General features: G+C 39.4%; 1 protein-coding gene across 1 annotated transcript in view; it reads right to left on the reverse strand.

The window, feature by feature from the left end:
• Positions 1-310: 310 nt before the first annotated feature.
• The window catches only part of LOC149225603 (uncharacterized), a 150,356-nt gene continuing 137,015 nt past the window's right edge, over positions 311-13,651 (reverse strand). Inside the window, exon 6 of the mRNA XM_089377191.1 lies at positions 311-922. Coding sequence (XP_089233317.1) covers positions 755-922 — 168 coding nt within the window. The 3' untranslated portion in view covers positions 311-754. The remainder of the gene's footprint in view (positions 923-13,651) is intronic.

The raw sequence follows: 13,651 nt of genomic DNA on the forward strand, positions 1-13,651 counted from the left end.
AAATTGCTTTCCAAATTGCTAATATGGATTGAGCTGCATATATAGTCTGAGAATAAATATTTTCATTTTTTGACTTGCTTTTATGCCAAATAAATTGATGAAATGCCCTTCAAGTAGAGTACTTGCAAATGATATTTTGTATCGTGCTAATACTATAATAACACTCTACTCTGGCTGAAGTAATTAGCATCTAAATATCCAAAATGCTGATTTGGTGAGGTACTAGCCTAAAGTATGCATTATTGTCATTTCTATCGATTCTGTTGAACCATGCAGATACGCTTTATGACAACCAGTTTACACCTCTTCGTGTCAAAAGCTTCTAGATTGCTGACTATAAAATTTCCATTGTCAATTACTGCACCTTGAGGTTAGATGAAAGAAACCACTTCCCTATCAACTAAGGTTCAGTCCCAAGGGATGGATTCAGGTTGATTTCTTCCCATGTTCTTACATTCAGAAACAATTTCGAAGTCTTGAGAAGTGGTATTATACTTCCTGCTAGACACAAGAGGTCAAAGCTCTGATTCTGTATGAGTTCTAACTTCTGAAAAGTGTTTACGGCGAAACTAATAATATAAAACATAGACTTGGGTCTCAAACCAAAATAATTATTGATGATTTTACACATCCTAGGAACCATTCTACAGAAAAACAATAATATTTCTTCCCAGGATGAGAAAAGTACATGGAGGACAAAAGTGTTGGGAGTGTTTGAGCCAAGAAATGGGTCTAGCCGAATATCATAACCTTTTCACTGTTCTGGAAGTTGTTTCTTTTTGTTGGCTGTTGAATCTGAAACAAATGGTTTGACACAAAGACGTGGCTTTGCATTGACAAGTTCACCAGGAAGAACTGATATAGCAGCCACGCACGAACCATGTATTCCAGCAAGAGGTAGAACTTCAACAAGCACTGCCATCTGCAAAGTTGATGCCAACAACCCTTGGATTAATTATTAGTCAAGACTCTAGCAAACACACAAGAACATAATAGCATATATCAAGCACACCCAGTTAATAACAGTCCATAAAACAGCATGCCTCCCAGGTTTACCTCAGCTATTTCTATACTAGAGTACATAGGGAACTCTAGATGCCAATTACTTGTGCACAACTCAAATGGCATTAGAAGAAAAGAATATTGAGAGTAACTTTAATACAAAATTTCAGATCGGCTTTTCATAATAACAGCCGAACTGATTAACGTGGAATGAGTTCAAAGATATCCAGTTACCACTTTGATCATACACCCCAACCAATTAGGATGAATGAATTCATGAGAAGTCAAGGCGGCCAAGCAAAGAATACTTCAATTAGTCAGTCACAGTCTGGCTGAATTTATAAGTAAACATGCAATGGAAATGGACTTTGAAGGCTTCATATTTGGTAATCCATCACAATATTTGCATCGAGGTATATAATCCAGGGGGTCTAAATTTATAAATCACGCAAGCTTATAAACAGGCTGAAATTTAAGCTTAGCTACCACAATCAAATTTGGCACATCGTTATATCTCAAATTGAAAAAAAAAATCATCAATCAAGTACAAGGATCCAATATTATTAGGTCGTTGTTTTTCTCAGCCATGAATAACAAAATTCAAACACTTCCTTCCTCATAAAATTAGTCCTTCCTGTCTAATGGGACACCAAACATTTGAGCTGGAATACTCGTCTAGTTTTATAGGACCATAATAAACTTTCCACCTTCCCATCTTTGAACAACAGATTATTTTGCAGCCAATAAATATCGTTCTATGGAACCTTTTATAGGACATCCCGATTGGACCACTGACGAGCTATAAGTGTCAAATGACAAAATCAAGGTTGTTGAATGTTGGATACACCAAAAATAAAGAGGCAAGACTAATAAAAATGATATAGAGCAAGCTAAAAAAACATTTGTGTGCACATTGCTTAAATAAATAGAACAGAAACAGAAACAATACTTTCAAGAACAAACAGAATGACATTATGTTCTTCTTTCTTTTCTTTTGTTGTTTCGTGGAAAATCAGCGTAGGTCCACCCAAAGGGACCACCCCTCGGCCAAACTAATCAGAGCCTAACCCCAAGGGCATCGAGGAGAATTGAACCCATGACATCCCAATGGCGAGGTGCTTTAGCAACAGGACCTTGACCAATTGAGCTAACCCTTAGGGCTAATGAATTATGTTCTTGTTCAACATAACAGTTTATTTAAATTATGCATGGGTGATCAACAAAGCTGGAGGCATGGAGCACAGACACAATGATTCCTCCACTTGACATGAAAATACAGTTTTAGTTCTTCTATGCAATGGATGGGGAAACCATCGTTCACCGAATTATAATTGTGACTTTATACTAAGGACTTCATAATAACGACCTCCAACGTAACTCACAATCCATATAGTAATCACAACTCGATAAAGAATAATTTATCAATCAAATAGATTTCATGAAAAAATATAGTTAGTGACAAACTTTGTTAGTTTTTATATATACACGAATATATGAAATTTTCAAGCCCTAGTGACTAATGCCCTTATGATCTCGATCAAACAAGTAGATCGCTGAATTTAATCAATGCTGAGATTAAAGTTCAGACCATGGCATTAATCACACAATAGCTAGAAATTAAATAGAGAAAGCATAAAACAGTTCCACACATACACAGGCAATTACTCCAAATCAGTTTTTCATTCATTTGAAAAAACTTACAAGGAAGCCTACACACACTGCCCACAATAACAGCACTGCACAGACATGAAATAACACCCTGAACTGAGCTCTTACACCCTGTTGGAAAAAAACAAGAGGAGAAAATGTTGTGCTGTCTGCAGGGGAACTTCTGACATGTTCGAATGACTATATGGACCTGTCTGTATGACTATATGGAACTGTTCCATGCAACTGTGCAGAACTGTCAGACACCTGTACTAACTGCTGCCCACTGCCAAGATTCACCTCTGCCTGAATGCCCGCTCTCTTTTTCTCCTCCAGTCACTCAACTGCTCATGTGTGTTGAATGCCTCTACTTTGACATGTCTTTATACTTTTAGCTGGGAATCTATTTTAAGATTACTCATAGTCTAAGTCATGCATGAGATACACTTTTAGACTCAACTGCTAAATAACAGATTTTCACTTTTTTTTACAAAAGTGAATTACAAAATAGAATTACTTTTCAAAAAATATCTCGAACAACTTCTCACATGTTCACTGAACCTGTGCGGAAGTTTCTATCCAAGCTATATTTTTCACAAGAGCATAGACAGGAATGCACATAAGAATGAGAGAGAATAGATTAATTCATAATGGAGATATGCAGTGTTTCATTACATAGAGGAGACTAAGTAGTTATGTAACTCACGAATGGCTAATCTTTTAATGACAACATTTATTAACAAATAATTAGATCACTTTATTATAGAGTCTCTAACTAAGCATTTATTAAATATGTAAAATATGGTTATGTCCTAATTATGACCATTGTGACAACCCCTTTGGGCAAATTCCTCTCTTACATACATTGTAAATATGTCATGTATTTTGATTATAAATTAAAAGGCCTGCAACTTGGGATACGGATTCCAGAGTTTGAGGAAGGAGATTGCTTGGGATATGAAGGATGCTTGACTGTTCCATGACAGCCATTGAAGGCTGGTAGGTGTGTGATTAAATCGACTGGTTATGCCATTAATCCAGCTGAAGAAGAAGGACAAGGAGCCATGCCTGCCTTGGGTAAATCAACAAGGCAGAGAGGCAGTGATGGGCTGCATTGGCAGCAGGGAGATTTGAAGACAACCACGCAAGACAGAACCACTGTAGCCGAGAAGGAAGGGGCGACAGGAAGGTCTGCCCACGCAACCAAAAACAGTTGCAGCCATGTAATGGAGTAGACAATCACACTTAATGTGTGGGCAGGTAGACAAACATTCTCCTAGACGACACTCCACGCACGACAAGGGAGGAAAAGTTAAAACATTTGCAAAGAAAGCATTCTGACGTAGCGATGAGAGATTGTCTTGAATACAGGGAGAGAACAGCAGACAAGTCAGAGGAGTATCACTGAGAAAGCAGTAGGAAGAAAAAGGAGTCAAAAGCACCCAGGAAGAAAATGGCAGAGGTATGACTGCGCTACAGAGAAGAGAAAGCAAAACGCAGGAGGAAAGGAGCAGAATGCTCTGTGTGGCTACCAAAAGGCAATGGTGGGAGTAATCATTCGGTTGAGCATTAGGAGGTAGTAAGGATATCTCTCAAGGGAGGGCAATAGTCTCTGGATTCGTTGTAAGACTAGAGAGGGTGGAGATGGTTTCCTTAGATTCCCTTGACAGCTTGGGTGGTTGTTTGTTACTTGGATTCATGGTCAGGAGAGAGTCCCTTAGCCCCCCTCTGCTTGTTTATGGTTTTACAGTGGGTTTTGGATTCCCGAGATTGGGTGGAGCCACTGTGTGAAAGAATTGTTGAAAGTGGAGGTGATAAGCGCCTGGATTCCCTCATTCGGTGTGGGTGGAGGTGAGCCTCTGGATTTCTCTGCTTCATACTGTAATGGTGTAGACATAGTTATTATTTAAGTAGTTGAAGGGTGGAGGTGGTGGACATCTGGATTCCCTTATGAGATGTTGTCTGCGAAGTAGTCGGAGGGTGGAGGCGGTGGACCTCTGGATTTCCCTTGTGAGATATTGTCTGCAGGAAGCAGCTGGTGGGTGGAGGTGGATGGTCCTCTAGAGTCCTTGTTTCAGTTGGCAGAATTGGTTAATCCCTTAAGCTCTCATCCTCAAGCTCTAGAATTTGGATTGGGGGTGACTATTGCAAGAAAGCTTTGGCTGCATTGTGTCTATGGTTGGATGGAGAGTTGAAGTGCCAATCTCAATTGCCTGGTTCAGTTTATCAAAGATAAATGTCTGCTTACAATTCTCATGTTCTGAATGCTTTATGCTTGTTTAATGTGATGATTTATCATGGTTTGTAATGCTGAGGAATGAGGTATTCCTGTTTGAATGAATATTGTTGTTTTTAAAGGCATGGATATGGAATGGTCTAGATTCCTATGTTAAATTGAGTATAATCCTAGTCTAAATGGCTTGTATGCAAGGAATGTGTGAACCTTGTCAGTTTTTGAATCAGAACTATAGTCTGAATGCCTGAACATTGAAGAGATGGGTAAATCTCTGTAATGAATATACCCTGTTAAAAGAAATGCTAGTAGGTTTTGTTTCTAATCTGTAAGCCGGGAAGGCCAAAGGTTTTGCACAGGGTAATGTGTTGATTTTCCCTAACAAATCATAGGGAAAATGAATTCCTGTATGATGCCAAATTATGTGCAATGGATGAGGAATGGTTCATTTATGGAGGACTAATGTATCCCTGTTCACTTAGGGTTCATGCGTTGATCATATATGTTGGCACATAGCTGTTAATTGGCTAAATTAATGGCCAGGGATGTGAATCTGGCATGAAAAATGTATTGCAGGTGTTTTGAGTATCTTTATAGGACTGGGCTTATTGCTGCGTTCATTCGGGGCTTGGAATTTGGCTTAAGGTATGTGTATGGTGAGATGAGCACATCACTGTTAATTAAATATATAAATAAATTGGAAATGAATTAGCTATTTGGCCCTGATTTAAATCCTGTAAGCTCAGGAGGAAATGTTATATACGTGCGTGTGTGTGTGTGCATCTATGTGGCCAAGTTCGACCTGTGTTTAGTTTATACATATATAGACATATGGACAAGACTAGTTGGACTTTGATTAAAAGCTCAAAAGAGATAGCTTAGAGTTTATATATATATATATGAACATGCATGTACAATGGTCTTTTGGTCACGGTCAAGTCTTGAAGAAGCTCAAGAGCAATAGCCATTCAAAAGAGACAGCATAGAGTTTATATATATATGTGTGTGTGTGTGTGTGTGAACATGCATGTATAATGATGTTCTGGTCATGGTCGGGTCTTGGCGAAGCTCAGGGAGGATAGCTTGGAAGGGTTGGCTTATGCCCTTGTATGCTAAAGGCTATGCATCAGAGGTTTAGGCAAAAGCCTGTACAAGCGCATTAATAGTCACTAAGCTCGTGGGGCTAGAATCTTTGTCTGGAGTTTAGGACTTCAGAAGGAATGGCTTAACCCCTTTGATCCTGTGACAAGATGCAGTGATCAAATGCTTAGGAGAAATCTGGGCCATCAAGACTCAATGGGAAAGCGCTCATGGCTATTGGATGGACCCTAGAAGAAACTTTCTTGGAAGTTCCAAGAGGAGGCACGATCTGATCCCTTCAAGATCTATTTGCCAGGATGGTGTGGCAGTGGGGCCGGTTGGACACCCAGTATGAAGCGACGGAGAAAAACCTCAAATTCCTTGTGACATGAAAAACACACGTACAAGGGGTTGGAACTTGCAGTGGGACCCACAGTTATGTAGTGTGATGAAGGATGACATCACCCCGACGCTTAGGATCGGTGACATCACCTCGAAACCCTGGATCTCGAAGATTTCAAGTGGAGGTCATAGTAGAATGCCCAAGATTTGATTCTCGGGATAAATGGCATGTGGGCTCGTTCAATGGGGACGAGTGCCATGTGGTATGAACGCTTTAGTTTACTATTCAAGGAGGAGGCTAAGATTTAGTGCCAGAAGTATATTGCAATTTTCCATGTAGCCCGAAGGGCCGTCCCTAACTATTTTAGCAGATAACAACATTGTAACCCGCTAGGATTATATTCATGGGGTGACGTGGCCATAGAGGGCCCGCACTCGCATACAACGAATATATAATATACATTATGTCATTGTTTGGGCCATGTGAGCTGTGGAGCAGGGTTCTTGTGAGCATGGAAGGTCATGGGTGGGTCGACAACTGTCACTTGGCATGAGGTGGCGTATGACTTGAGTAGCCACATGGGAATTGTTACCGCTCAAACTAGCAGGAGTCCTAGGAGGGGATCCTATAGAGAAACTACTAGGTCAAGGGGCAACAATGGAGCGATAGCCCATTGTCACCTCCGCTAAGGCTCCCTCCTCTTTACAGACTTTCACCTATGGGAGGAGACCCGGTATGAGGAATCATGATTATGAATAGGTCAATGAAAATATGGAGGGTGATTCCCAAGGCCCATTCATAGGAGAGACTCAATAATATGGTTTTCTTGCTTAAAAAGCAAGGTGATAGGCTCTCTAGGAAAGGCTAGGAGGATTCTTGAGGCTAGGGTTTGGGAGTATATCTTGTCAAGAGGTTTCCTAGACCCGAAAATCCTTGCGGAGAATTGGTCTTTATGTGATCTTTGTGGAATTACAGTTGCAAAGCTGTAGGACCACACATGACCAAGTGGACCCAGAATTAGGTCAAGGATGTGGATTTGACTAACCAAGTAGAGGCTTGCCCTAATTATGGAAGAGAAAAGGACCAAAGGACAAATCTTCTTTCGATAATTGAATGCAACGGTCCAAATGAGGACACTAGCCAAGGAAACCTAGGGCAAGAAATGATCCTTGCGCTAGGGCTTGCTATATCTCAAGATCCCACTGTCAAAATTTCTTGAAATTTGGAGGGCCTCTAGAGAAAACCCTAGAATAGTTATGGACAAGAGATCGAACTTTCTTGATGGGTACAATGGGAGAAAAATGATGCCTGAGGTGACCTATGGAGGCTAGGCCTAGAAAGAGATGGAGACAAAGAAACTTTATCGCTTGAAAAGGATTTACCCAATCAAGGAGGCCTTCAAGCAATTTCGCATGGCATTAGGGCATGAGAGCAACTACTTGAGGTCTTTATACTTCGATATGCAATAATTTATGACTTATCGAGATGCATTCAACAACAATAATCTCTAGGGATATTCACCCATTCATACATGGCCCATGCAATGATGCAACACGACAAAAGATCAAAATTTCCACAATTTCACATAGAAAAACTGTAAATTTTAGACTTATATAGCGAAAATCCCAACAACATTTCATGTGACAAAGTAAATAACAAGAATAACCATGAAAAAGATCACTTACATGTACAAATTAGTATATCCAATCATCAGATAATACCAATAATGAAACTCCAAGATCAAGGACATAGATCCAAACATCGAAATTCATCCATGTAATCCAAACTCGTCCTCCAAAAGGGAATGCAAAATTCTCAAGTAGCTACTAAATCCCAATCCAAGTGACGATGAGAGAATGAATCACCTCTCATCCTAAGTCACCTGACACGGGGATTCGGGACACGTAGGATTCGGGATTCGTGGTGTCGGATTCGGGACACGCTGACCCCCCGGAACAGGACACGTTAGGACACGTTATATATTATTTTATTAAAAAATATATATATATAATATATATTTAAAAAAAAAAAAAAATATATATATATATATATATATATATTAAAAATTAGATATTATCATATTTCTTACACAAATTTTAATTAATGATACCAATTTATTGATTTCAAACATAGATCTTCATCTATAGCTATTAGCAGGCATAGTACATACAAAATTCAAATAAATGTCAGTGGTACTGGTCACATAAATGATAAATCTATTAAAAATTTAAATCATGACTCATAATTCATAACTGAAAGACAACTTACAACTACAAGATAGTAAGATAAACACACTGACAACTGTAGTTTTCTCATTAAGTCATCAAATCAAAATGTGTTACATAGGTAGTGTTGGTGCAATGCCAATGGCAAATAGAAATAGAAAATATAAAAAAACTACAGGTATACAAGCCTCAAGGCATCAATCAGCATTAGAACCAGCATCACTGTCCCCATCATCATGGTCCCCACTGCTCTCCTCTACATCCTCCTCCTCCCCTGTATCCATAGTCGCCTTTGCATCTGCTGGTATGGAGGCTGACCCCTCTAAGTCATCAAATCTAACAGGCTCTAGCACTGGATCATTGAGATCCATGTTGGCCAATGCCAACTCAACAATGGTGTCCAGACCCATATCATCAGGAACAGTGTTACTTGGGAGCGGGAGCGAAAGCGGGGAGCGGGAGCGAAAACGGGAGCGGGAGAGACATATTCAGAAGCTCTTGGTTTGGTGCTCTTGATTAAATACGAGTTCCATACCCTAATACATGACAAAATTCAATGGAAACATTGCAATCCCCCAATCCTAAAATCCTGAAAAACTGATAAGTCTGCTGGATTTTGAATGAAATCTAAAATTCTACTTTCTCCATATGAAATCCAATGAGGCCGGAACCACTCTCAAACATCCCGAGTCATTTCATGGTAATGTTAAAAATTTAAGTAAAAGGATGAAAATGAAGATTAAGGAGAATGTCACTTTTACTTTAAGAATTTAACATTACCATGAATAGCATATCAATACTAGGGCCTAGACTTGATTATGAAGCTGCCAAAATGCTCTACTCCTTGCTGCAACAGCACAAATCACTTACCAAATGAAAATATTAATGAGCAAACACGCCCTTTTCATACCCGCGCTGAGCTTAGCGAGTCCTGGAAACCGGACACGTGTCCTAAAATCGCGACACGCCCCTGAAAATCGCGACACGCCCTCGGACACGACGTGTCCGAAACGGACATGACGTGTCCTGTGATTTGGACACGAATCCGGACCGAATCGTGTCGGATTCGCCGGATTCGGGATTCGCAGGGGGTTTAGGACGAATCCGGTTTCCTAGCTCTCATCTATTTATACAATCTCTAATGAGTTTGATTTGCCTAATTTGACCTACTTGGGCCCCAAATAATAAAATAATGTGCAATAATAACATCCCTTGGTGACAAGCCCACCAAGATAGCTCAATAACATAAGAATAAGACTCTCAAGAGGGTAGAATGATCAATAAAATGAGTTGTTGGGCCTTTGAGGAGGCCTAATGAAGTCCAAAGTGTGCCATGATGTGAGAATGGACCTCAAACATAGTGGACAAGGGGTTGGCCCCTTGTTTTCCAAGCAAATCCCTGTGGTGCTCCCAAATGGGTGTGGGGGCACAAGGACATCCCCATGGGTTTCTAAGCGGATCGAAAATGCTTGTAAACCATCCATAAGGGCCAGGATGATGACATAAGCTCTCCCTTTGTCTCTTGCAGCATGACACATCCTCATCTGGACCCTGGAACATCTTCCAAGTGTATGGTGCAAGTGTGGAGCCGACTAGGCATGGTGAACCAAGTGCATCACCCTCATCCAAAGTGTGGAGCACAAGCAATCAATGAGTGGTGCAGGGGATCCATGAAGTACTTCCTGCTATTATGGAGGCCCATGGCTCTCAACGCTCACCCTACAAGTGCCAATGTGGCCCTCTGGAGGGCTAGAGCCTAGGACCCCATATAAGAGACCAAAGCCAAATGGAGACCCACCTGTAATTCTGAATAAGATCCAATGCATCCCCTTGCCCTCTAATACAACAAATCATTAGAATAATCAAGTAAAAGAGCTTACAAGTCATGGAATCAATGGGGCACTTCATGGTGGCATGCCCTTCCAGAGTGGGCTTTGACATGTACAAGTGTCTCCAAGCTCAATAAGGGGGTTAATCAAGGACACTATTAGGTGGTTTCAACCTTTAAAGGGGGTGACATGTTGGAGCGTATTAACTCAATTTCGATAATTAACATAATACACACCAGTGTTGTGAACATCTCGATAACATCCCTATTTTATCTCGAAATCACGATTTTTTGGCCTAGCTAATATTTGCTTATTTTTAAAGATATTTTAATGGTATCTTAACTTTGCCGATTTTTACTAATATTTTCCCGATTTTTACAATTTTTTGGTTTTCCGGACCCTTGCCGATTTTATCCCGATGCCAATGTTCGCAACATTGATACACACACACACAGTAAAAAGCCATGAACAGTTAAAAGATTTCTCTGCTTGATAATTCCTTGTGATATACTTTTACTTCTAGCTTATAGTCTTTTCTTGGTTATGTTATTATTGTGTTATTTTCATCAAGACAATTACCAATATGCACAATAAAAGACAGGTGACACAGTATATAGGCTTGTCAGCCAGGGCCAAAACCTCTCACCTCTTAAAAGGAAAACCCGATCAAAATTCTTCTTCTAGATCTTCAATTCATGAGTACCAAGACCATGACAAAGACCCTTGACTCTAGTATCCTCCCAAGAACCTTGTCAGTAACCTTGATGCTCTGTCTCTTCCCTTTCTTGACTTCTTCTTGATCTCGAGCTGCTCTCCTCGACTCCTAGAGAAACTCTGTTAATTTTAGGTATGTTTTATGCTTAGAGCAATTTATTTCAATTTTCACAGTTAGCTCAATATCTTTTCCAGATTAGCAATCACATCAGCATTAAAGAAAACTACAGATAAAACATAAACATAAGTCGTAGAAGACACGCCAAGACAAGAGGACACAAGAATATCCTGTATGGTGGACAATAAGCTCTTGTTAATGCCTCATATCTAGGGCACTCATTCTCAGTAATCCCAACCCTCACAAACTTCTCCTAAGATGGGCTAATTCGTGTCTGCAAACCGCAAGAAAGAAATGATAGGGTTCACAATCTTTATGGTAAGATCCAGCCTCTCCCACCAACCATCATCAACATTGGGTCCTTTACCTTTTTTGAAGAAACCTGATCCGTCTTTCTCCAAAAAGACCAAAGATCTTAAATAACCATGGCCCCAAGAGCAACCTTCACCTCCTTCAACCTCTTAAGAATGATGAATGAGGAAGCAAACTGAGTATCTACAATTTCAACAATAATAGATGTGTGTGTACTCATTATATATTGTGAGGGCATTGGTATAGTTTTGTACAAAATTTCGGATATGGCGTGCATCCTCAGTAAGATTGCCAACCCATGTCACATCTAAAGCAATCGATTTACGTGCTAAATTCAAGGAATGAACAATGCATGGTGTCAAAAATGCTTGTGGATATTTAGCTTCTACAATCATGCCAACAACTTTGCAAACAAGTGCATTACCTGTGATGATTTTCACACAACATTCAACACCTACATAATCAATAAATTTAACAAACAACTCACCTAGATATTGTGCATCCTTGTAATTTCCAAGAGCACCCATTGCTTTCAAGAAGACCAATCCATTTTGAGAATATACCATGAAATTGATGAGAGGATGGCTTGTTGCATCCGTCCATCCATTCAGAAACAATACTGACACCAGATGAGATCCATGATAATTTAATAAGTTGTAGAATTTTATCCGCCTCCTTCCTTGCCTTAACCAACATTGTGGTTCTAAGATTCTCTAAACTTGGAGGCACATACCTAGTTGGAACCACATTAACTAGATTTCAACACATCTCAACAAACAAAGATGATCATGCAACATTAAAAGAAATGAAGTGGAGATAGAAAAAGGATGCAATTGTAAGATCAACCTCATCTCGCTTCTCACGCAGATAAATCTTGTCCATTGCACCATAAGTTTAGGCTACCCTCTTTCTTGTTAGCTGAATTTCAACCCCTCTCCCTATTTAAAAATGTAACTAGGTCCAGTCTTCGTATTTATATTTGAGTCAAAGAATGGAAAAGAAATTTTTAATATTATTACAATGACTTGTTAAGGCATGGATTTCATGCTTGGGTCATCATTTTATAGGTCAAAGTCCCCATTGAGGACTTTTGGGTTTTATATTGAGTCATTAGAGTCATTGTCCATTTAATGAGACCCTTCTTGGGTTTTTGAATCATGTAAAAAGAATTACTATTGAGTCAAAAATGTAATTTGTCACCTCCACACCAAGTCAACCCTTGCCTGATGAAGTCGGCCTACAAGAGGACAATTCGACCCACAGTAGAGGCTTATATACAAAGAGCAGTTCGATCTATTTGGATATCAACTCAACAAGCTCGATACACATCAATGAAGTGCAGAAGGAGTGTGAAGTTCAAGGAGAAGAAGGAAGGATTACAAGTCGAAGTTTCTAGATTATCTCTCTCTATCTTTTATGCAAAGTTATTGGGCTATTTGTTGGATTTAAGTTATACTGTTGGGAAGATCAAAGTTCTAGATTTTGTTGGGTTGAAATTCCACTGCTAGGAAGGTCGAAATTATGGATTTTCCTGGGTCAAAGTGCTACTACTACAGGGTCGAAGATCTAGATCGAAGTTGCTAGAAGGAAGGGTTGACTTGGTGGTTGGGGGAAGTTTGTATCTAGGTTGAATCAATGTTGCACGAAGCGGGGACGTTTTTTGGAAGCGGGGACGCGGAAGCGTCATTTTCCAAAAATCTAGGAAGCAAAGCGTCCGCGGAAGCGTCTGCTATATATATATATATATATTGCATTTATATTCAAAACAAACATCCCAAATAGCAAATTAATTGTAGAAGACATGAAAACATGCATATTTTTGCATAAATCAAGATAGATATGGCATCCATGATTCCATTGTAGTTACTAGTATGTACAACAATCATCTATATTCTAGCTATTACAAACATACATCAAATTTTTAAGCATATTATAAAACATAAAACATAGAGCATATTATGATTTATCTAGCAAGTGAGCAACTGTCAACATTTGTCATGTCCAAAATTCAAATAATAATGTTTACAAAATATGTCACTTGGTCACCGCCAAGACAAAAAAGGTTCAAAATTCAAATTCACAAGCCTACAAGTCTAATGAGTAATCTATGACAAAAAGTAGTAGATTGTGAATATATCTACTAATCTC

This window comes from Pinus tabuliformis, chromosome J (assembly GCF_031772625.1).
Source record: "Pinus tabuliformis cultivar Carrire ecotype Pingquan chromosome J, CPIR1, whole genome shotgun sequence".
Lineage (NCBI taxonomy): Eukaryota > Viridiplantae > Streptophyta > Pinopsida > Pinales > Pinaceae > Pinus > Pinus tabuliformis.